The sequence below is a fragment of the Chamaea fasciata genome, unplaced genomic scaffold, assembly GCF_029207755.1.
Source record: "Chamaea fasciata isolate MVZ Bird 193981 ecotype frontalis unplaced genomic scaffold, bChaFas1.0.hap1 SCAF_13, whole genome shotgun sequence".
NCBI lineage: Eukaryota > Metazoa > Chordata > Aves > Passeriformes > Sylviidae > Chamaea > Chamaea fasciata.
Window position 1 is genome coordinate 19,510,109 of NW_027094098.1, and position 24,844 is coordinate 19,534,952.

Sequence of the window (24,844 nt, forward strand, 5' to 3'; positions counted from 1 at the left end):
TGTAATTTTTTTTTTGTTCCACAAAGCATAGTAACTCCTAATTATTGACATGAAAGGAAAGAGTATCACCTCAGCCTGGAGGCTGCTCCCATCACATCCCTGCACTCACAACAAGCAGCTCATCTGTTACACCCCAGCACTGTCAGTACAGGCTCAGGAAGCAAATCCAGCCCCAGCAGGATGATGCTGACAGCTGACTGAAAGGATAAATACACAAGTGCATCTGAACACCGACAGATTTGTGGTTCTGTGCTGAACAGATGACAGATGCACGAGGGTTCTTGCAGCTGCTGACTGATCCATGTTTTCACTACTCCAGGGCCAGGCAGCATTTAGCACGGCCTGGCCTTTCCCAGCACAGGGAGGAGGTCATTCCATCTTCTTTGCATCATCCTTGTCCAGCTCTAACAGCTGTGCAGGGCTTTGCTGAGCTCCTCCTTCCAGCAGGGAGGCACTGCCTGATGGGCACATCCTGTGACTGCAGGTTCCTTCACTTCCCTTCTGCAAAGAGCAGATGAAGGCAGCTTCCCACAGGCTGGTTTGGAGATTTGAGATGGATAAACTGCAGTGCAGTTTTTCGTTCACGTCACGCTGTGTCAGCAGCAGCACAAACCCTCAGTTATTTGCTCTGGACAGTTTTGATCTTTACCTGTTTCCATCCCCTTTGACATAACACACACAAGGGAGAACATCTCATGGGGACCAGCTGTTCTGCAGGTGAGCAGTAATTTCATTTTTTAATTACAGACAACTTTGATTTGGACCTGAAAGATTGGTGCCACTGAAGGACTGAGCTGTCACTCCCAACTCCCTGTGCTCTTTCACAAGAAATCCAGGCAAAGAGCTGAAAACTGGGAGCTCTCTGTAATCCTGTCTACTCCCAAAGAGCAGTAATGATTATCAATATTTCAATATTCATTGGGAGATTTACTTTCCTACTGAAATAGAATAATTCAAGGATGCAGCTCTGAAGAAATTGAAGGTCCCCTGCTCTGGGGAGTTGGAACAAGATGAGCTTTAAGGTCCCTTCCAACCCAAACCACTCTGATCAACCTGATACTGGCCAGGGATAAAGGACATTTTGCTATTTACTAAACAAAATCCTACTTGGTGTTTACCTTTGCTTCCCTGCTCAGATGCAGTGTTAAGCTCTCCCGCTGAAGTGCCTTCCTGCTGCTGTTGGGGTTTACACAGGGCTGTGGCTTTAAGATAAACATTACCGAGGGATTTCTCTTAGGGATAATCATGAAGCATCATTTCTGTCAGTGCACAAACCTTCCAAAGGATTTCAGGTGCTTGTCAGAAGTGGTTCACAGGCTGAGTGGACATTGACTTCACTCCTTGCCTCAATAAAAGTTCTAGCTGCTCCAGCAGAGAAGCTCCCTGGATCCTGTACCTTGGAATGCTCAGGATTGCAGAGCACAGCCTGGACTGCAAGGCCTCCTGTGTAGAGGAGAGTTCTATCTGAGTTTTCTCTGGATTTCTCCCTGAAAAGGCACCATGCCAGCCCCTTTCACGGGGGAGCAGGGCTGGGAGCGGATGATCCAATCCACTTCCTCTTTCCCTCCTGAGAAAAGTTTCAAGATTAGTGTTACAGCATCTGCACTCCTCGTTTTCAGGATGACAGTACAGTTTGTTACCTTCCTGTTATGAGTATGCACTTGGCGTGATTTTGAGTAGTTAAGGAAGTGCAGATAAAAAAAAAAATCCAACCACCTTTAGCAGTATCTTGGTCCTTGATCAGAGCCTCACAGCAGGAGCACAGCTGAGCCCTGTGTCCCTGCAATCCAACCCCTCAGCCCACGCCAGTGCCGCAGCTCCTGGCCAGCCACCTGATCCCAGTTATCTGCAAACTTGGAGCAAAATTCCCAGCACAGAGCAGGAACAGTGTTGGATGCTCAAAACAGCCACACTGGAGGCTTTGCAAAAACAAAATTACTGTTGAGTTCTAAGCCATATTAAGAGTTGTTGATGGCCTTTTTCCATACAGCACGTGCACTATACTCCACCACGCCTTGGCACTGCAGCTGCCAGGGGGAGTGGACCAAAACCCTACTAAAAAACACCTGTCAAGAAACTAGAAAAGAAATAGACCCTTTGTTGTATCTGCTGAATTTCTGTTCATTTTCCCCTCCAGGCTCAGGTTCAGAGGCCCAGCCTGCCCCTCACAGCTCAGTGTGCTCTTCCACAATGAATCCGAACAGCTCAAAAGGCTCTGAGCTCCCTCTCATCCTCCCTCCTCCTTTCTTCTCTGAGTGCAGTATTAATTATCAATATCTCAGTATTTTGCCATGTCATGCTGTGTCCTGGAATAGATTCTTCTGCTTGCTGGGCTTACCTGGACCCCACTGGAGGCTGGTGCTTAGGGAAGGGCTGCCCAGGTGTTCTTCTGGGTCACCTTTTCAACATGAAACCAGGGCAGAAAGAGCTGGCAGCTGATGGATTTGCATTAAATTGAAACCCAGTTTTCTACAGCAAAGACAAGGTTGGCAAGGACCAGCATCAGTGCAAAGGCTTTTGATAATGTGCTGTTACACTCAGATCCCAAAATGAGGTTGCTTTCAATTACTCCCATTTCCCTTCTTACTAGCTAAAATTCCTCTCCTTTTCAGTGAGGAATTTTATTTTCAACAAAACAGTTTAGAAATTTACCCTATTAGGCCTTAGGGCTCACAGTTCCATCTGCCATCACTTCCATGACTTTTATTCAAGTGGAATCATTCATTAGCTTCAGCTTCTAATGAGGCCAGTTTTGCATTTTCCAAGTCCTTAAAATAAGCTTACATTGCATCCAAGAAATTCAAAGGAAACGGTGCTTTTCCATCAATAAAAGTCTTTGGCATAAACAAATGCTTGACATTTTATTCAAATATGTACAAGATTTCTAATCATCATCAGCCTGAGGATCATCACCCTCAGCTGCAGAAGGCACTTCCTAAAGATCAGCAAATATCTTCCTAGAAGAAGCCCATTTCTGGACATGGTTTTCACTAAAAGTGCAATGTAACAAAGGGTGAGCTGCCTTTGTAACAAGGGGAGAGCTGTCATCTCCCTGCCCTCCTTCTTGACTCCTTCATTCTCTCTCAAAGCTGCCTAGAATTTCCTGACTGCCTAGAATTTCTTTTAAAGCTGTCCAGAAGTTTATAAAGTCTTTGCTTATTTCATTTGAGTGTCAAAGCTCTAGATAAATAAAATTAATAAAGATCTTGTCTAAAGAGAAGCTGTTGTAGTCGACAGGGTGGTGATCAGTCAAGGGTTGGACTCAATAATTCTGGAGGTCTTTTCCAGCCTAAGTAAATCTGGGATTAAATAATCTTTGGAAACATCATGGGCATGTTTTCAGCTTTGTTCCAGCTGAATCCAAACCACTGGTCAGGATTTAAACCCAGGCCAGGCTGCTCATGAACACGAAGGTTCTCCGAGCGCTGTTGAGTCGTGCTGGTTTCTCTTCCCTCAGCGGCAACTTCCTGCAAGGTTTTTCCATTCTGTGTCATCAGCAAGGGACACTGCTGAGGTTTGTTGTCCCTGGGGTGGGCTGCAGCCCCTGCTGTGCCCGAGGAAGATCCATCCCCGTCAGTGTGGCCCCGGGGCGTCGGCAGCACAGCGGAAGCCCAGGTTGGACGCGGAGCTGTCGGGCGTGTTCTGGCTCCGAGCTGCACAGCGGTACCTGTAGCAGTAGGACTGCACAACAGCAACACAGAAAGGGAACTCCTTAGCACAGCTGGGGCTCTCCTCAGGCTCTAACAGCTTGTTAGATTAACAGATTAATTAGTTGGATTAATACGGCAAAATGTTGCCATTGCTGTGGGACAGATCAGTGAAGTGATACGGATGGAAAAGGCTGCGTTAGAAATGAGGGAATCCTACACAGACACCAGCTGACACACAAACCGCACTGAAGGGCAAAGTGGCTGATAAAGTGTCAGCCAAGAATCTCTCCTGCTCTGGGAAAAAGCCAAACCAACCATCCAGCTTCCCCTCAGAGGCTGAGCTGTGTATCCATGCCCCACTGGAATGGACGGGTACTGGCACCTGCCTGGAAACATTTCCCTGAATGAGATGCCAGACTGTGGGGATGGGATGTAAAAAGGTGCAGCTTCAGGCTCTGTCAGCTCTGAGAGGGAGAAAAGCACCAGCACACAAAGATCAGCCAGAGCAGAAGTCAGGCACCCAATAAAGAGCCCTTGTACTAACAGCAGTCAGTGGTTTTGGTCTTGATGCACAGCCTAGTTTTATCACCTACAAAAAGAGACTAGGGCAGACTAGAATCTTCATAAACCTTCAAAATGGGTCATGTAATTCATCACTGAAGAGCCTATTCCAGTGTTAATTTAATCAAAACTGCTAATTAACATCTGACATTGATTTCACCTAAGAAGGAAATCAGTGTAGAAAATGGGATCTCACTGTAGAAAATTAAATCTAATTACGAGAGTGATTTGCCAGCCACAGGCTTTGCAAGGGAAGAAGAGCAGGAGAGCTTTAATGAAGCAGGAGATGTACAGTGAGGGGTTTTAAGCACCGCATGAGCAGTTTAAAACAGCATTTTGTGTCATGAACAGCCATCGCTCTGTGGTGACATCCTGGCTGTTCTGAAGGATTTTCAGGTATGCCACCAACTCAGCTGAAACACTTCATCTCCCAGCCAGCTCTGCCAACACCTGATACCATAGAACCATGGAATTCTAAAAGGATTTGGGATTGAATGGCCCTTAAAGCTCATCCAGTCCCAACTCCCTGCCCAGGACAGGAACACCCTTCATAGACCAGGTTACTCAGAGCTCCACATCCTTTCTGGATCAAAGCCACTCTAAAATCTAAAAAAACAAAGTCACATCCATATTTTCTACTCTGATAAGTATCACTCAAGTTCTGTCATGAAAACAGCATTAGAAGCCTCCATCAATTTTAAGTTCTGCATGTAAAACCCAAACTAATTAAAAAAACTTACTTGTTTTAATTCCAAGCTAAGCAACAAGAGGTCCTTAGGAACATCAGGTGTTGCTCTTCATAAATTCCATGAAACCCCTTGACAAGCATCCAGGCTGCCAGGAAACTCTGTCAGAGGATCGTTTCATGGTCAAGTGCTTTCAAAAGGAAGAGGAACATGAAAAGAGCACCATTACCTTATGGCACATGTAGGATCCACCCTTCTTCACTCTGTCCGTGCCCGAGGACGGCCCTTTCTGGGGAGGGGAGGACACTGGTCAGTACTTAGGGAATAACTGCTAATTACAGGGAGCAAGGAGGTGGAGAAGGAGCAATTCCAGACACAAATGGCAGTGGTGTCTGGAGGAGACAGCTTGAAATAATTCTGCCATACAGGATTTGCAGGTGACAGTAACTGTGCTCCCTCCCCAGTGCTGTGAGTATTTAACATTCCAGTTGCTGCCTACTCTAATGCCTGCTAACAGGGAAGTTCCTAAAGAGGATTTTACCTGGAAGGAAATGAGCTCCAACTTTCCTCAGTGACCACCCTGCTCACACCTGGCATGGATCCCACTCTCCTACCCTGTCTCCCACCCAGGGCTGCATTACTGGGGTGATGTTCTAGAAGAATCTACCCCAGAAGAGCATTTGTAACTGAACATAAATCCCAGGGACTGCCAGAAAACCTTGAGGTGATGTTTGAACTCCAGAAGCTCCTGCCTGCACCCCTTGAGTTTGACTGTGGGGAAAGTTCACCACACAAATTGCAGCAGCTTCACGTTTATTGCCGAAATATTTACGTGGGAGAAAGAATTTGGCCTATCACTGCATTTCATGGCACACAAATCCTCAGGGAAAGCCACACCCCGAGGCAGCATCCGCTCCTTCCAAGCCTGGGTGCTGCTCCACAGCACAGCCCTGCTCCCAGTCCAAGGCCTCTGGAAAGTGTCCTGACAGCAGCTGCACGTGGATTCACAGCCCCTGCTCTGAGATAAGCCTCCAACCAGCACAGTCATCACCCAGCCTGGTAATCTCATTCTGAGGGAAGCCAGGAGAAAACTGACCTAAAAAAAGTTCCACGGGGAACGAGACAAAGCAGAACAATGGGGCTGTGGAGCAGGATTTCCCCCAATGCTGAGCAGCAATCTGTGCTACTGGCTCCAAAGACACTTTTAAAAATGAAGAGGAACGTTGTTGGTTAGGGTTAGAAAGTCCTAAATTGATCATGTGTCAGCAGTTACAAAGGGCTGACCTGGACTGAGCAGTGTGTGAACCCAAGGCTCATAAGTGCATCTTTTTATTAACTACAAATATCCTCCAGCAGGCAAAACTTGAGCATCAAAGGCTATTTGGTAACAAAAAAATCCAACTTAAATTGACCCCCACAGCCTCTGAAGGACGATTACAGCCCTGAAACACTTCACCACCTGCAGAAATCCGCTGTAGGGTCCTCCATTAACCTATTCTATTACAAAACATCATTCTCTCATTTAAAATCACTGAAGGTAAAGAGATTATCATCAAACAGCTGGCAAAGACGTCAGAAAATCAGAAAGCCAATAGCCATCAGCAGCATTTGCAGCGTTAATATGTGCACATATCTCACTTACAGATGAGGGAAACTGCCTTGGCTGTGCTTCCCCTCACTAAAAGCTTATCACAGCCCAGCAATTAAGGTCACATTTGATTAAAACAAGCCAATCTCTGTTCTATCAAACCCCATTGTTTCATGGGCTGACCTGGAGAAGTGCACCAGCTGGTACTGAAGGGGAAGGACATTGGCTGCCTGGTGCAAAGGGCCAGAGCTGCCCAGACTTTGACCCCAGATTTAAACCCCAGAGTTGACTGTAAATTAACAAGGTTATTCTGTACTAGAATAGTGCAACAGCCATATTCCAGTCTGATTACATCACTACAAGTGCTTGTGCAATCCATTACCAAAGCTCATAAGAGTAGGATTGTTCCTTTCAAAGTTACTAAAAAAAAAAAAACAAACAAATGCAGCAGCTTTGTTTCGTTAATGAAAATAAAGTTGTATTTCTTTCACTACATCCAACAAATGCTTTCTGACGGTGCATGGTGATTTTCAGTGCACAGCCACGTGGTAACTGTGTTTTGAGAGAAATCGTACAAAAAAATCAGAGGCACAAAATAACCCCTGAAGGGACTGTGGCTTGACTGACCTCACACACACACACTTGTGTCTCTCTGCTAAACGATCAGTTACGTTTTTAGGGAGGAAATTGTTCCCTGTGAGGGTGGGCAGGCCCTGGCACAGGGTGCCCGGAGCAGCTGTGGCTGCCCCTGGATCCCTGGCAGTGCCCAAGGCCAGGTTGGACATTGGGGGTTGGAGCAGCCTGGGACAGTGGGAGGTGTCCCTGCCATGGCAGGGGTGGCTCTGGGTGGGATTTAGGGTTCCTTCCAACCCAAACCACTCCGGGATTCTGTGACTGCAGTGAAACACCTCCATTAGAATGATTTAGTTGAGTGAGACACTTCGGTGTTGATGATGCCAAAGCTGCAGCACTTCCCTGCTGGATCGGGCTGATGGTGGGGAACAACTGTCCTGGGAATTTTGCTCTGTTCAACTCCAAGAGTTCGCTGAAGTTTTAAACCCAGACACTTCAGAAAGTATTTAAAAACTCGGTGTTAACAATGAGGCTTTTAGAGGTGTTTTTCACATGCAAACTAATTGTCAGAATCCAGTGTCCGAGGCAGAGCACTTCAAAAGTGAATTCCAAAGGGTTTTTCTGGTTAAATGGGTAAGGAAACTGAATCTCCTCATGTGAAAAGGTGTCCCAAAATAGTCAGGCTGCAGTTATCTTCTGAGACATTAGAACTGATTAGCACCAGATCTATCAGAGCCCAGCTCCTCAGTCTCTGCAGAGCACCAGGCAGTGTGACCTAAATACAGGATGTGTTCTCTGGGGTGAAAAGACTGAATTCTTCCAGAGGGTCAGAGCTCAGGCAAAGTTTGTTAACATATGCGGTTTAACACCCAAAACCTTCAAAGCAGTGAGAGCTCTGGGCTATGCTGGGGATTGGTTCCAAGGAATGGATGGAATTCTGCATACAGATTGTTGGGGGGGTTCATAATTGATTGTCTTGACTTCATAAATAATTACCAGGAGTAAAAATAAACCTGCAAGTGTTTTGTAAGTTGTGAGGAAAGTATTTGGTGGGGGTTTGAGTGACAAACTCTGTGTGGCCTTACTTGTCATATTCATATATCCTGGGATTTACTCATCCTGGATAACTGGGAGAGGAGCAGGTCTAACACTGGAACCTGCAGAGACAACATCAGTGACCCCACAGATCCCACCCTGCAGGGCCCTCGGTCTGCCTGCCACAAAGGAAAACAAACATTCACCTCTCAGAGCCTGGTCACTTCTTCTAAACCTCAGTTTTATCACATGTTGAATTTAAAACATGCTACCAGAAGCCAGAAAGATAATTCATGATGGTTTGTCCTCTCTGCCTGAGAGGGGGAAAATAATTACAGCTTGTAGCAATATAAATGAACTAAACCCCTCCTTTTTTTAATAGAAGTCATTCTGTAAATTTTTGATTTCTGTAATATGAGGCCAGTGTGGAAGTATTCATGGCTAAGCAGGTGTGGACAACTAATCAAACAGCACAAAAATGGCACCAGAGCACCGTGACTGCAGGGGGTGAGCTGTGCTGTGATGTCCGCAGCCCCAGGAGCACAGAGCAGGAACGAGACCCCAGTCACAGAGGGGATTTTGGCTCAAGATGACGCCAGGCAAACACTTACGGGGTTGTGGAGCTCCTGGGGGGAGTGGTGCACAGCCCACCAGTCAGATGTCCACTCCCAGGCATTGCCCACCATGTTGTAGAGGCCGTAACCATTGGGGGGAAAGGCAGAGACCTGCACAGGACAGGGAACACAGCTCTGGAACCACTCCACACAAACACAGGGCACGAATCCTCACCCCAGGCTGCTGAAGGGGCACTTTGAGGAGCCCCAAAAGCAGCCACCAGCTCAGCAGTGCAGAACTGGAACACTTCCACATCCTGCATTCAAATCCAGCAGGATGGAAAGCTGTGATCACCTCTGTGTCCTCACACCCTTGTCCAGAGTGGCACAGCAGCTCCTGGCTGGTTTTGGAGACTGACCCTCTCCAGACACACCTGGCACCCACCCACAGCTCCCAGATTCCCCTCCCACCAAGGAAAAGCCAGGGCTGCCAACTCCTGCTGTGCAGACTCCTCCTCTGATGAAACTTTTGGACTTACTTAACTACCATTAAATAATTCATTCACATTCTTGATTGCCTTTAAAATTCCACTCTGGCTGTTATACTAGACTGGCTCAACCTTAGCCCAAAAGGGAAGTTTAATTTCTTTTAAACTGCTGCGTGATTTCTGAGCTCACAAAACTGAGAGGCCAGAAGTGCAGGCAGAAGGTATTTCAGCCTCTGACTACAAACTGACTGGGGAGGGGGAAAAGAGGTCAGTTTGAGAGGAACTAGAAGTGAAAGTAATCTTTACTTTTCAATTAGCTTGTGAAAGAGTCCCTTGATAATGCTCAAGCCTGCACTGAAATTTCATACAACTTAAAATCTAAAAAGAAAGAGCACAGGGATGGAAAACAGCCGTGGCTCATCCTGCTGAAGACAGACCTTGATCTTAAGAAGGTTAGGATCATTTCCACATGCAGGATTGTCTTTGAGACACACTTACAGGTGCAGTCCCCTTGTACCCATCCTCTGCTGTGTTATTGGTGGGGAATTCTCCCTGCCAGATATTGGCATAGTGTTGTCCTTTGGGCTGCAATTTGTTGCCCCATGGGAAAAGCCTGGGAAAAGACAAACAGAGCAGCTGTCAAACACTTTTAATTAAAAAGTCAGTGTTATACAGAATCCCAGGATGGTTTGGGTTGGGAGGGACCTCAAAGCCCATCCAGTGCCACCAAGGACACTTCCCACTGTCCCAGGCTGCTCCAGCCTGGCCTTGGGCACTGCCAGGGATCCAGGGGCAGCCACAGCTGCTCTGGGAATTCCAGCCCCTCACCATCCTCACAGGAAGGAATTTCTTCCCAATCTGCCAAGCATCCCTTTCTGTGGCAGTGGGAAGCCATTCCCTGTGTCCTGTCCCTCCATCCCTTGTCCCCAGTCTCTCTCCAGCTCTCCTGGAGCCCCTTCAGGCCCTGCCAGGGGCTCTGAGCTCTCTCTGGAGCTTCTCCTCTCCAGGTGAGCACCCCCAGCCCTCCCAGCCTGGCTCCAGAGCAGTTCTGAGGGTAACAAACCCCTCACAACCCCTCCTCCTGTTCCAGCCCCTGGGACAGGTACCTGTTCTCCAGGCCCCCTCGACAGCTGTACTCCCACTCGGCCTCCGTGGGCAATCTCTTGCCTGCCCACGTGCAGAAAGCCACAGCATCATTCCAGGACACGTGCAGCACTGGATGGTCCATCCTGGAAACAAAAGGAACGGGACAAGCTGCTCAGGGCACCAGGTAGCCTCAGGGCTGTGACATCCGCTCAGGACTGAGGAGGCTGGAGCAGGCACCAGGTGACTTCTACAGGAAAGAAGTGACTTAAGGAAAGGCTGGAAGGGAAATGCAGCCATCAGAGGGGATGAAAGGAAGAGAAAATAATTAACTTCTGTTTGTCTCACCATGCTCCTACATCCAGCTCTAGACTTAAAGATATTTATGGTTCAGTTAAAGATATTTATGGTTCAGTTAAAGGTAAAGATTTATGGTTTGTGCTTCCCGAGGTGCAGCACCCAGGAGGCAGCACAGGACTGTCCACACCCTGCCCTCTGTGGGAGCCTGGGTGCCTGCAGAGCCAAAGGAAGGCACCAAAGGCCTGCAGCAGCATCACCAGCCTGGCAAGGGCCATCTCAGCCAGAAGCCAGGATTCCCAACAGGAAAATGCACATTGCAATTTAATGGTGATGGTTCTTCACTCCCCTGTGGTTCTTCTCCTGCTCTGGGTCCTGTCCTTGCTGTCAGCTGTGGAGTTTTGAAGGAGAAGGGACATGAGGCAGAGTCTTACCAACATCAGCTTTTGCAGCAGCCTAGCCAGGAAACTGAACTGCAGAAATTTACCTGGGAAGTGATTTTCCTTGGGTGCTTGAAGCCATCCACAGCTCACACAAGAGCTCCCATCTTTAATGGGGTTCGGTTCCAGGACTGACATTAAAATCCTTGTCTCTTTTTTTCCAGAAAAACCCAGAAAAAAGCCCAGGCATTCTTGCAGAAGGATCCTCCCCACCCAAGCCTCCAACAAACCAAAATGCTTCCAGAGCTGAGGGTCCAGGAGAGAGAGGAACTTCCTCTAAACTTCTCTTTGGTGCCCCATTTCAGAAGCCAAGGTATCCCTGTCCATCCATGGTCACTCCCGCGTGGCAGGTTCCCAGGTCTGCACCACCCCTGCACAAGGCCAGGGTGTCCTGGCAGGTTTCCAGCTCTGTCTGCTGGCTCTGACCTCAATTCCTGGCTCCCCCTAACAACGCCTCCAGCTATTATCTCTATTTTTGCCTCAGATAATTCTCTCCTTGCCCTTGGAGAGCAGACAACTCGTTACTGAGCGCTCCAGCCATCAGATGATGGTGCACTGACAAAGTTCTGTCCTTAGAGGACTCAAACACCTACTAGATCTAGGCTAGAGAGTCTGATTTGATTTCAAAATGCTGTCAGAAACTTTCACTAGTTGATGAAGTGCCAACTTCATTGACACATGCCTAGGGAGAGGAGCAGTTGCACAATGTTAGAGGTCCCAAATGAAGACAGTAATTTGATTTTCTAGGCCTAAAGTTCATTCCACTTGAGAATGGAAAGCAATTGTATGAAGACAAGGATCAGGAAGTTTCAGGGTTCAAGCAGGAAAAGTGTGGCACCAACTGTAAGAAAAAGCAATTTTCCAAAGCATTTAGAGGCTCTAGATAATCACACCTGATTTCCCACAAAGTCAGAATACAGTTAAAATAGCACAAAACTCCTCAGTCTTCTGTTGCCAGAGAAAGAGGCTTCCAAATCCCACAGGGAAGAGCTCACACTACCCAGACTCCTGGAGTGTGCACACAGTGAGGATTTAAACCAGGTCTGCCCTGGAGTTCCTGACCCTTGGAAGATCTGCTTTGTTTCACTGCTGGTAAAAAAAATGAACAGCAACCACTGAGGCTCAATCAGCCTGGTCCTGACAGAGCTTTGCGCTCCATCATTGACCATGGAATGCTGAATACAGCACATCAGAGGGTGGGAAAACAGGCCCAGAAGCAGCAGCAAGCAGGTGATTAAATAAAAAATTCTGCGATTCTGTGATTAAATAAACCCCCTTTCCTGCAGCTCCATTCCTGGTGGGAGGCACAGGGATATCCACTGTGTTTTGTCTCATCATGGTCCTACATCCAGCTCTAGACTTAAAGATATTTATGGTTCAGTCAAAGATATTTATGGTTGGATATTGATATTTACGGCTGGATGTTGATATTGATATTTACGGCTGAATGTTGATATTGATATTTATGGCTGGATGTTGATATTGATATTTACGGCTGGATGTTGATGTTGATATTGATACTTACAGTTGGATGTTGATATTGATATTTACAGTTGGATGTTGATATTTACAGTTGGATATTGGTATTTACGGCTGGATACGGATATTCTGGAATGGTGTTCATGGCTCACCTGCTGGAGATGCTGGAGTCAGGGCCCTCAGGGTGCTTCCAGCTGGCTCCTTTCACAGGCAACCACCAGGGAGCAGCTGCCACCTGAAAAAGGACAAGAGCAGCAGGGAAGGACACTTTAATTCCCAGCTAAGGGACTTTCTGATAAACCACCAGATCCCTTCCGACCCAAACCACTCTGTGCCTGTACGAAATTTCACTTCCTGGCTGACTTCAGTCTGATACAATCTGCAGGGAGGAAAAAAATTACAATTTTGGCCTAAAAAGCATTTTTCCCCTAACTATTTGCTCCCTGGACTCAGTGTTTTGACATCACTGAAACAACCCCCGGATGATGCCCTTTAGCCAGGGGTCAAACACACATCTTGTGCCACATTTGCTTTCCAGGTCATTAACCCACTAAGCTGATCTCAAATTATTTGCTCTCAGCTTCCAGAAGGTGGAGACAGAAGAACCACACAAGGGAAGTGAAGCATGAAGCCTTTTCTCCCTTTTTTTTCCTTCCCCCAGCTGGTTTGCTGGGAAACATCACACAGCCAAAATCCTCTGTAGCAATGCAGACAGTGAGTAGTTCTCTGAAACCAGAAGTCTCAGATTTGCTGCATCAACACCAAGGAGTTTTTCCTGGAAGACATTCTTTAAGGATTTCTCCTACAAGGCTTACTTCAAAGCACAGGAGGTCATGCTTAACTGTTCTGTTCTGACTCATGTTCACTTAGAAATACTTGTTTTAATAATGGGGCCTTCACTGAGGCAAAAAAAAAGGAATATTTATGCCACCCATTAACAGTGGGTTTATTCCAGCAGCTTCCAAAATACTCATATTACAGAGATAATGTCTATAAAGAACAAAAATCAAAGGAAATAAGCTTGGAATGCTTTAGGAGGGAAACAATCCAGAGGCTGGTTAGTCCTAGACAGACTTTGTCAAATGTTATTCACAGAGGCAGGAAAGAGTGTTACCCTTTAACTCACCAAACCTTCAGAGCAAAGTCCAAAAAGTCACTGCAAGCTGGAATTGAGGAGACCCAGAATCAGTCTGGACAAACAATTTTAACAGCAGCTTCTAGGGGGAAGCTGCATCCTCAAACAGAACATGTCATTACATGTGTGTGGGAGAAAAGATTATCTGTGTCACACACGAATTGTTGAGAAAACTCTGGTCAGAGCCACACATCGAATCCCTCCCTTGGATATTTCAGTAGGAAAACTCAACAGAAGTGCCCAAACACACATTATTTTCCTGGGTTTAGAGCACCTCATCAGGCTGTGCTCTGACACTCCCCTGACAGCACACACAGACTTGGCCTACAGCACAGCTGGGTCTCTCAAAGCTCCCTGTAAATCATCAGCAAGCCTGGACTAAAGCTGCAGAGCCCACAGCTCTTGGGAGCCCTGGGGAAGGGCAGTGAAATGCCTGAGGAGGCTGCAGGGCCCCTCCAGGCTGGGAAGGTGCTCACACACAAGGTGTGGAGGGGACACCTGAGTGTTAAGCACCGAAGATGCTCCCAGCAGCCTGCTGGTGACCCAGACATTCCGTCCTCTGCTGTCCCCCTCTGTGGGACTCCCCAGGCAATGACAGTTTGTACAGACCCTCTGTGACCTCCCCAGCACACCAATGAACAATTCCAAGCCCAGGTCTGGCTCAGTGTCTAACAAAGGTCATTCTCACCCTAAGCAGAGTCACTACCCTTGGCAAAAAGCAGGAGCAATACCTGACCTCTCCTGGGGAGTTGCAGCTCTGATCCTGAGCATTCAAACCCCCAAATGAGACCTTCCTGCAGAGACTCTGCTCAACTCTCACAGCACTAAAGCTTCAGAGTGACGGAGCTGCTAAACTGATACAACAGTCAAGAGGTTTAAAACGAGTCTGACTTAACCAATTCCTTGCCCATATTGAGGTTTGACCTTTAAACTATACTGCAAATAGGACAGAAATCCAAAATTAGCATTTTACAGCTATTTCAGGAAAGCAAAAGAGCAGCAGAAGCATTTGCTAAAGCTAAAATCTGAAAGATCACAAGAAAGATTTCGACAGTTTCTAAGCACAACATATTTTTGTAAATTAAACTGCTGGGTTTTAGATAAAAACATCCCTGCAGGAGACCGCAAAGATTTACACTTTAGCCGACTTTAATTTTGAAAAACAATTTTGTGATGCAAAAAGAAAAAAAGCAGATGCTTTCAATCAGGCTGGTTTATTTTAACCCAAGAAAAACGTCTCTCTGCAGGAGAGCACCGCGTGTGCACAGCTCCCGGTTGTGGCTGTGCTGAGCTGAGCACCAAATGCCTGCCAGGCTCTGCAGAGCACCCTGAGCTCCAGAGCAGCCCCACATCCAGTGCTGGGACAGGGATAACAGGGACAGAGCAGGGAGAGCCTGCAGGAATTACCTGGCCATTCATCTAAGGCAGCCCCCGGCTCTGGTGAACACGCCCCGAGCTGCTCCTTCCAGAAATCTCCTGCCTGAAATCTACTGTTCTCTCACAGAGAACTTCTCACAAGTCTTTAAAGCTTTTAATTGCTCTAAATCTAATTAGCAGAAGAGCTAATTAGACAGAGATATTACAACAGCACAGTTAATACAGCCAAGTCCTCCCTTGCCAATAATGAGCTTAGTTACTTTCATAACACTTCACGTTCTGCTTCCCTCTAAAACATGTTCTGTGCACTGGCAACAGATTCCTGCTGTCAAAATAGCAGCAGATGCTGCTGAATAGATGTTGAATCAGAGGACAATCCCCTTCCTTTTGGTTAATTCTTGCAGCATGTCACCTGTCCCAGGTTAGCACACCTTCCCTCACACCCTTGTGCACAGGGAAACGTTCCCAAAGCAGAGGCACAAAGGCTTGTTTTGGTCTGATCCAGCTGGAAACGGGGATTATCCAGCTCTCCCCACCAGGATTAAACCTTAAGAACTCAGCGTTCTGCTTCTTACAGACTCAGAGCACTGTGAAAAAAGAGCCCAGTGTGCTGACACCGGGAAGAGCTGGAACAATTAATTGCGACCCACGAGCTTTGCACTGGGGCGGAGCAATTTGCAGAGCTGAACTCCCACTAAGAGCCTGCCGAAAACTCTCCTTCTAAGTATTCCATTCTCCTTTCCAAGTAGGCTGGGACAGCCTAACTTTAATTGCTCCATTACCTCACAATGTCAAGATTTTTCAACTACTTCACAAGCACCTTGAGGAAGATTCCTTTCTGAATCTATGTAGGAAAAAAAAAATAAAAAAATTCGAGTGGGGAAGGTCACCAAGTGAGTTTCATTGTCAGCATTACCCTGGTGCTGCTACAGCAGTAGGGGAATATCCCTAAAAACCACCCCAAAGCCACTCAGCCCATAAAAACATTTATTACTCATGCACGAACATGACACAGGCCATGTTCAAGAACAACAACCCCCACTCGAGGAGCAAATCTCAAATTCAAATCAGATTTATGTATTCGAAAAAAAAAAAAATTACCAAAAAGGAAACTCAACAGAGTAGCTCATCTTGGCTCAGACTCCAACATTTCCATCAAGGAGCAAGTCCACTGAAATAACAAAGCTGTAGATTTGAACCTTAAGTCAGGCCCACAGGATGATGACAAATTCATGCTGCTGTCCAGACTCAGAGCACCAAACATCAACTTTTTTTTTTTTGTGCTGGAGCATTCTAAAGCTATTTTAATGTGGCAAAACCTTACAGCAGGTCAGGATAAACAGCTGGGAAAAAAACACAAGTGACTGCAGAGTAAGGACTTCAGAATTAATTGTGTGAAGAGAGATTTTGAATGAAAAATAGCCCAAGTCTGGAAACTACTTTAAGAATCATTTATTAAGTGGTGGGTTCTTTAAAAAACACTCCTGTTCAGAAGATGACTTAATAGGTTACCCCCTGTTTGAATCAGATGGTGTTAAGCTCTGCACATCCTTAATATGCAAAAGGATCTTGCAAGCATTGGTAGGACGTGAGAAAAAAATTGTTATTCCGTAAAGAACATCATTTTTTTTGGATGAGGTTTTATTTTATCCATGTAAGGCAGATCCACATAAATCTCTGACAGTTTTTCTTCCTCTAAGCCAGATCCTAAACCTTGAGCACTGATTAATGAGCTACTGAAGAGAGAGGCAGGCGGAAAATGGAACATTTTTAGTAGGGTGAGAAGTTTAAGAAATAAAAATAATTACTGTGCAATGGATCCACTTCATTGTCCCTGCAGAGAACAAAGCTGCTGTAATTATGGACAAGAAGAGAGGCAGGATTGGGAAATTCTGTCACCCACAAACCCAAACTCCCAGGTAGCAGAGTGTTTGTCCAGCACAAACCCACACCTGCATCAGGATCTCCAGAGATCCCAGCCAGCCTGGGATCCTGGGAATACCGGATTTTGCCAGCTCCTGCAATCCCCATGCTATTTATTCTATCAATTAAAAGTCCCAGCTCCCCCAAAGCTCTAATTACAGAAGAATCTGTTCTCACTCTTATGTTCTAAAGTTAATGGCCTCCCTCAAGAGCTCAGAAACGGAAGCAACAAGGGGGTTTGTTTAATATTGAATATTGATATTATCTGCCTTAAACCCCAGTATTTTACAGCAGTTTGAAACTGCACACCAAGGAAAATATATTTAATTTTGTTCTGTAAGTCATCAGCTACAAAAAAACCATTTCAGACTTGACTGGAAACAAGCACTTTTACGAAGAGACCTTTTCTTTGCATAAGGAAAGGTCATTGAACCTCAGTTCAGGCAGTGTAAAACTTCACAGCCCTGTCAATCCTCCAAGAAAAATAACCACAAATACGTGATGCTAAAATCCAGTCAGATTCATTAAGTGCAAGTTTTGGAATCAGAAGCAGCTTCTTTTGAGGAACCGATATTCCTGGTGAAGGCAGACACCTCTGGAAGTCTGATTTCCAGCCAACATCTCAATCTGCACCCCAACTGGTCCTTTTTTCCAATAACCACGTGCCCATGAGCTGTAAGGAAAGGAGATGAGCAGGGATTTCTCCCCAGCCTGAAGCACAAACCCTGCCCTCCTTTCCTGCTGCAGCTCTGATAAACACGGGCAAATGTTCCTGGCAATTCCCAGGGAGAATTCCTGCACATCCTTCTTTATCCCAGCAGTGGGAGTAGAGCACAAAAAACCCACAGATGAGCAGTTCAACAGCTCCATCTTCCAACTCCTTGCAGGGAGAAGCTGAAGCTCTGGGGGCTGCAAGGAACAGCTCACTCACCCTGCCCACACTGGCACTGCTGTCCCACCTGCACCCAGGGCTGCTCTCAGCAGCAGTTTGAGACGTTCAGCTGAAATGCAGAATGTTTCAGTTATGAAAGAGGCAGATTGCACAGCTCCAGGCCACTGCAGAGATTTCCATACAAACAGGGAGGAAAGCAGCATCCCATAGTTCTGGATTGGCCAGAGCTCAGTGTTCACTTGAGCTGCCAGCGAGCCAATTCCATTGCATTCCAGACCCAAAACTCCATACCCTTACAGACAAAGGCAGCACGCACATTTATATGCTCTCAGGCTCTTCAGTGCAGAATTTATCTGGCCTTGAAGCAAAAATTAATTTCTCTGCCTTCCACGAGCCAAGAATAACAATGCCCCCACTGCTCTCAGTGAGCAAAGACCGAGGCTGCACTCCTGTTGTGCCATCCTGGTTCCCTTCTCCATGGTACCTGGACAGCAAGGAAAATCCTGCAGGGATTGGCAAGAGCTCTTCATCTCCTCAGAATAAAATGGAATTGTAGAATGGTTCAGGCTGGAAAGGACCTTAAACCCCATCCAGAGCCACCCCTGTCATGGCAGGGACACCTCCCACTGTCCCAGGTTGCTCCAAGCCCCAGTGTCCAGCCTGGCCTTGGACACTGCCAGGGATCCAGGGGCAGCCACAGCTGCTCTGGGCACCCTGTGCCAGGGCCTCACTGCCCTCATAGGGTACAATTTCCTGCCCAACATCCCATCCCTCTGGCAGTGGGAAGCCATTCCCTGTGTCCTGTCCCTCCAGGCCCTTTCCAAAGCCCTCCTCCATCTCTTCCTTCAGGCCCTGGGAGGGGGCTCCAGGCTCTCCCCAGAGCCTTCTCTGTTCTCCAGGCTGCATGTGAAGAATTTAAGATGTGAAACTCTCATAAATTTTTAAGCCCACACAAATAATTTCAGCTTCAAAGGACCTTCCACTCTCGCCCTACAAAACCCTTTTCCATTTGAAGGAGCCCTCCCCAGCTCCACCAGCAACACCCTCATCTGGCACAGCACCAAATCCTCCCTCTCTGCCACGTGACCACCACAAACTTGGGAGGCCAAAACTACAACTCGAGTTCCCAGAAATCTGCAACAATTCCATCCTTGGCTGCTACACCCCTTTTTACTGCTTCCCTTCCAGAGGCTGAGGCCAGCCCACATTCCTGTCAGGGGCTATCTGGGAGCCCACCTCAGCTCCAGGAAAGGCACACCCAGAGCTCCAACAATCACCCTACGTGCTCAGCTGGGTCACTCTGGCAGCAGCTCTGCCCTCAGCCAGTGGCTTTGAGGCTCTGAGAAAGCTGCTCTAAGAACTGGAGAAGATAAAGTGGCCAAACAGAGCAAAAACCCCAAACAGACACACACACAGAGCTCATAATTTATGTTATAAATCATTTAGTCTGGTCCCTCCACTTTCACCTTTCCCCAGTTATTTCACTCCATGTGAAATACTGCTTTAAAAATTTACATTCCTGTTGCTCTTCCCCTATATTCACATTTGCATTTCACATCCCTGTGCTTCACCCGGAGAAAATCCTTGACAAAACACTCCTGAGCCACTGAGGCAAAGGAAAACCACAGTCCCTTCTCCATTGGTTGGTGGGAGGGATTTTCAGTGCCAGTAACACACCAATATTTATATCCGATCTCTGCTTTTCATCTGATAGTTACGATTGAAGAAGGTGACTTTTAACAGCAAGTTTACTTTTAACAACTCCAGAAAACCTCCATAAAGCAGCAACCCAAAAAGACCAGTTTGGGCTCCATCCCAGGCCTCTGGCATAACACTTGTCACCGCAGCCAACACTCGGAAATTTGGCTGACACGCTCAGGAAAGTGGCTCCCAACACCCTCTGTGTTTACAAAATCGCCAAGGCTGAGCTTACAGCAGCATTCTTGGGGTTTGTTTGTTTGTTTTAAAACAAAGAACTTGATTTAGGGATTTCTGCATCCCAGAACTACACAGGAAAAGGAATTTCTGCAATACCGACTGTTGGGAAGATGGGATGAGCCACTCATTTTTTTATTTGCATTTTTAAAATTATTTTTATGAAATCCATGGATGGATTTCGCATCAGTTATGCTGGTGGTGGGAACTCGAATTTAGCCTTATCTCTAACAGTGCACAAATGCCAGCCCTGAATTAAAAGATTACAAACTGCACTTGTAATCTTCCTTCCCTGGCAGGAGGAACCCAAATCCCACGTCCTTTGCCAGCCCCTCACAGCACACACTCACCCAGGGCTTCCTGAAACCTCCCATCTCTCAGGCTGCCCCTTGAGAACAAAAAAATCAAACTGTGCCCCAGCAGAGGTGAGGAGAATTCTGGCAGGAATCACTCAGGAGGTGGTTTTGTCCAAACCTGTGCTCAGAGCAGATCAACTCACCCAGGAGATGACAGGACACAATCTGCTTATCTGCCAAGAGCTGCAAAGGGGACCTGACCTGTTAAGGAGGAGGTAAACGAAGCCTGAGGAAGGCTCAGCAACACCTTCACAACAGAGAAAAAAAGAGGAAAGGGAGAGCAGGGAAGATTTACTACAGAACTTTGTTTCTTTTTAAAGCAGTCTTCACATTCACTCCAGAGGAAAACTGGATCAGCTCCAGAGTAGTCAGCACTGCCCCTCCCAGGATCACTGTGGCGCCCGGGGGGGTGAGGGGAGCTGGAAAAGCAGCAAACGAACACAGGAGCTTCTGCAGAGGAGGACACATCACAAACTCCAGCCATTCGCAACATAAGGGATCCTACAGGCACAGCCTGAACTTCCCAGGTAGGAGACAAAAAAAGGACAACAAGGGCTTGACACCAACTTTTGCTAATCAGGAATAGAGGTTTTTAATTGTTTTTTTAAAGGAAAAGGACAGAGAATGGATTGCAAATCCTCCTCACTTTATGATTCCAGGCCAAACACCCCTCCACAATCCCCATTTTTGCACCTGGCTCTGGGGACATCACAGAGTTTCGTTTTCCCTGCTGTGATTGTGACAGAGCCCAAGGATTGCTCAGGGAGTTTCCCCCTGCTGTGTTACTCACTGCTTGGTGGATGTCAGCCTTCACTGCTTCACTCAGCAGCCCCTCAAACACAAAGGAGTCACCAAATTTCTCTGCCTGTGGAAAGAACAAAGGATTCAACCATTATGTCACCGCAGGAATGCTGTTCTTAGAGCCACACTCAACATTTACAGCTTTGCTTTATCAAGGATAAGAAAATTCAGAGAGTCATTAAGGTGAGAAAAGACCTCCAAGACCATCAAGTCCAACCTTTGACCAAACAAATTCCAATAGTGAAATGGAGCTCTCTTTCAAAGAAGCTGTTTTGGAACAGAAAATCAGGGATTCTTCCTCTGGATGTTGTTTTTTGTTCAGCAGCCACTGGGCAGATGGCAGCTCACTGAGCTTCTGCCCATGTTTTTACTTTTATTAATTAAAAATGCAGTTCTGATTGTCCCAACTGCTTTCAAATGTCATCAATCTAATATGAAAGGGCACATTTCATTCCTCTGATTTTTCCTTTGGGAATCACAATAAGAGACTTGAGCCTTGTCACTGCTCCACCATCACTAGTACCACGTTTTCAAGTGCTGCTACCACAATAAGGAGTTAAAAGTAACTCAATCATTATATCTAGCATTACATAAATCCAAAAGGATGAAAAAAATACAAATAATTTCCATCAATCACAGTACATGATACCAAGAGAAAAAAAAAAGGGAGGACATATAAGTGGAGCATTCAGCTACACCAGCTGAGCCATGAAGTCTGAAACAGACCCCAGGTGATGCAGTTCTACCTGCCAGAGCTCCAGGAACATTTGGATAACACTCTCAGGCACAGGGTGGGATTGCTGGGGGGTTGGACTTGATGATCCTTGTGGTCCCTTCCAGCTGAGGATATTCTGATTCCACATTTAACCCCAGCAGCTGTTTGCAACAAGCGAGCTTTGTTCCAACTCCAAAGAGTTAAACTGCCTTTTTATTCATAATTACCCAGCTAAGAAACAGAAAGAGTAGACAAAAGAAGCTCTTCATCCACGCAGAGGATGCTGCCTTGCAAATGAGAACCAGTTCATCAAGTGAATTGAGCAAAGTGCCTCCTCTGAGACCTGCTCATTTGACTAAAAGGGCTGTCAGGGCTTTGTCAAAGTTGTGTAGGAACAGTCACCTGTCAGGAGGGATCTGAGCTTCAGGCACAGCTGGCTCCTTTCTGGGAAGAGCCTTAACATATTCTCAGTCCATTGTTCCCAGGAACATGCACACAGTTATCACTGCAGCTGTCACCGTCTCCTCCTCAGGCACAGGGCTGTGCTGAGCCAGCCTGCAGAGTCCGTGGGCATCTCAGTTTGTTAAATCCCTTCCCCAAGTTTCCCTAAAATAAGGAAAATCCAACCTGGTACTAGTACAAGAACCCAAATGTCAAAAAGCCCCAAACAAACCACCCCCAAAAACCCCTGCAGAGAGCTGCTGGCATCACCCAGGCTGCAGGGCTGACATGAGTTCAGGTGACAATGATTAAACACAGCAACAAACCCCTGGCTGCCCTTTCAGCACAGGACAGCAAGGCCAGACAATTCCTTCTCCCCACTACTTCCATCAGGAATACTGGAGTGTGCAAATCCCAAACAAGTACGGTGACAGCCTCCGAAAAGGTTTTCAGCTGGGATTTTCTCAGGCTGAGGGGAGCCAGGGTGCCCTGGTGCCTCACCTCAGTGATGTAGCCCGTGGAGTTGACAAATCTCTCAAAGTCCTGGTTGCTGACCTCGTACTGGTCCATGTAGAAGCTGTCAACGTGGACTCTCCTGGCAGGCCCCTCCCCATCCTGCTGGATTTCAGGCTCCTGGGTGCCCATGGTGAACACTCCTCCTGGAATCGCCACCATCTGCACAGCAAACACCACCCACAAGGTCGGGGAAATGCAGGGCTGGTTTTACTCCTCCTGCAGCTCATCTCTGCAGGTGTTTTTGAGACAGCATTTTGGCCAGCCCATTTGGGGAAACAGCAAACAGAACTGAAATTGGGAACAAATCCCCATTTGCAGCTTTTTCACGTGAAGCCTGGGTCACGCTTGTGCTCTCATGAGGAGGAGCGTGTTCTGTTTCCTATGTTACGCTTTGCTGTTAGTTCTGCACTGCCAGGGTGGCAGAGGAGCAGCAAATGAGGTCACAGGAGCTCCCCTGCACCTCTCCTGCTTCTTCAGGGCTGCTGGAGTGAGTATTTGCCATCACCTTCCTCATCCCATTCCATGTTTCTTCTCCACTGTAGCTCTCTCCTGCTTAGGTCTCTACCAGCAGCACCTAAACTTCCCACAACTTGCAGCTGGCCCATAAAAAAATGCTACAAACATCTTCTCCTTCAGCCTACCCACATCTGGAGCTGCCCATGTCCTCGTAACTTTCTCCCCTGAGAAGAATCCGAGCTCTTACAGATAGCCTGAAGCTGACTCCATGAAAGTGCTTCAGGATAAATCTGCTTACAGTTTTTAGGTCTTAGAAAATGACAACGTGGTGCAAAGTTGCACCGCTTCCTCTCTTCCAATTTCTCTTCAACCCTCACCTAACCCTAAGAGGTTTCCCCTGAAGAGATTTCCGAGCCAGGCTCAGAGCTCACTGCTCTAAAGCCATGTGCAAAATCAACTCTTGCTCTCTCCCAGTTCTAAAACCATTCTGGAAATAAATCAACCTGTTTGTGGGCGATGCAGAGGCCAATTCTCCTCACACTTCTCTGCCAGTAAAGAGGTTTTCTAGCTGGGCATCATTAAGTTATGCAATAACTTAACGATAACTTAAATCAGCAGTAAATAGCTTTTATTACCTATCGCTGGAGCTGCCAGCTGCATAAAGAGACAAAGGATTTTCTCATCCTCCAGCCCCACAGTGAACTGCTGAGGTTTGTCACACAAAATATCCATCGGTGGCACCGAACCCAAGCACAACGGGGATTATACAATTCATACCCCTTAACTATTCTCCAATTTGTGGAGGGCAGCCTGCAATGCCGGAGTCACAGCTGCTGCTGTTCACCTTTCCCTCAGCGAGTTCGCACACTGCCTGTCCGACACGGGTTTTTCCCGGCGCCACAAGAGGCAACGGAGAGTTTTTTCCTCGTGTTTTCCTGTTCTCTCCGTGAGGGAAGAGCGAGACGGGGCCAGCAGCAGCACCCGAGCCCAGGCTCTCAGCGCTTCGGCCCACCCGCCTACAATTCAATTTAACTTTCTCCACAGCAGTTCCCCGGCTGCTCCGTTCTCCCGGAGGACGCCCTGCCCCACGGGGGCCGCCGCCCGGCCCGGCCCGGCCCCTCAGCTCTCCGGGCCCTGCCCGGTCCGACCCCGCCGCTCACCGGCCCGCGCCCGCCGCTCCGCCCGCTGCCCGCCGCCGCCGAGTAGCGCCGCGCCGCCGCCTCCCGCCCGTCCCCGGCGGCCCGGCTGGCGCTGCAGCCGCAGTCCCCGGAGCCGGCGGTGCCCGCGGCCGCCGCCATGCCCGCGGCCAGCAGCAGCGGGAGCAGGCGGCGGCACAGCCCGGCGGGCGCGGCCATCTTGGCGGCGGGGCCACGTGCCGCGCCTGATCACGTGACCGGGCGCGCCCTGAGGGGACCGTGAGGGGCGGGAGCGCGGCTGTCCCCTCCTGTCCCCTCCTGTCCTTCCCTGTCCCCTCCTGTCACTGCCCTGTCCCCTCCTGTCCTTCCCTGTCCCCTCCTGTCACTGCCCTGTCCCCTCCTGTCACTGCCCTGTCCCCTCCTGTCACTGCCCTGTCCCCTCCTGTCACTCCCCTGTCCCCTCCTGTCCCCTCCTGTCACTGCCCTGTCCCCTCCTGTCCCCTCCTGTCACTGCCCTGTCCCCTCCTGTCACTCCCCTGTCCCCTCCTGTCCCCTCCTGTCCTTCCCTGTCCCCTTCTGTCACTGCCCTGTCCCCTCCTGTCACTCCCCATCCCCTCCTGTTCCCTCCTATCACTCCCCTATCCCCTCCTGTCCTTCCATGTCCCCTCCTGTCCCCTCCTGTCACTCCCCTGTCCCCTCCTATTCCCTCCTGTCACTCCCCTGTCCC

At 47.8% G+C, this 24,844-nt stretch overlaps 1 protein-coding gene across 3 annotated transcripts; it reads right to left on the reverse strand.

The window, feature by feature from the left end:
* Nucleotides 1–74: 74 nt before the first annotated feature.
* SUMF1 (sulfatase modifying factor 1) lies at nt 75–24,342 on the reverse strand. 3 transcript variants are annotated; one of them, XM_066195296.1, is made up of 9 exons: nt 24,142–24,342; nt 22,511–22,684; nt 20,843–20,917; nt 12,587–12,669; nt 10,242–10,364; nt 9,634–9,748; nt 8,705–8,818; nt 4,952–5,087; nt 75–591 (listed from the first exon to the last, which is right to left on the reverse strand). In XM_066195296.1, the coding sequence occupies exons 1-8, from the start codon at nt 24,334–24,336 to the stop codon at nt 4,995–4,997; spliced, it is 972 nt and encodes a 323-aa protein (XP_066051393.1). In that variant the 5' UTR covers nt 24,337–24,342; the 3' UTR covers nt 75–591; nt 4,952–4,994. The 3 variants fall into 3 exon arrangements, with proteins under 3 accessions (XP_066051393.1, XP_066051390.1, XP_066051392.1); XM_066195293.1 differs by lacking the exons at nt 75–591; nt 4,952–5,087 and adding exons at nt 2,843–3,681; nt 5,127–5,186; XM_066195295.1 differs by lacking the exon at nt 75–591 and adding an exon at nt 3,594–3,681.
* Nucleotides 24,343–24,844: the final 502 nt, after the last annotated feature.

Excerpts from the sequence above, each read along its gene's own strand:
- SUMF1 (XM_066195293.1), bottom strand. The coding sequence starts at position 24,336 with ATGGCCGCGCCCGCCGGGCTGTGCCGCCGCCTGCTCCCGCTGCTGCTG. Across the intron at positions 22,685-24,141 it reads GGAGCGGCGGGCGCGGGCCG|ATGGTGGCGATTCCAGGAGG; the intron begins GTGAGCGGCGGG and ends TTTGCTGTGCAG. Across the intron at positions 12,670-20,842 it reads AGGCTGACATCCACCAAGCA|GTGGCAGCTGCTCCCTGGTG; the intron begins GTGAGTAACACA and ends GTCCTTTTTCAG.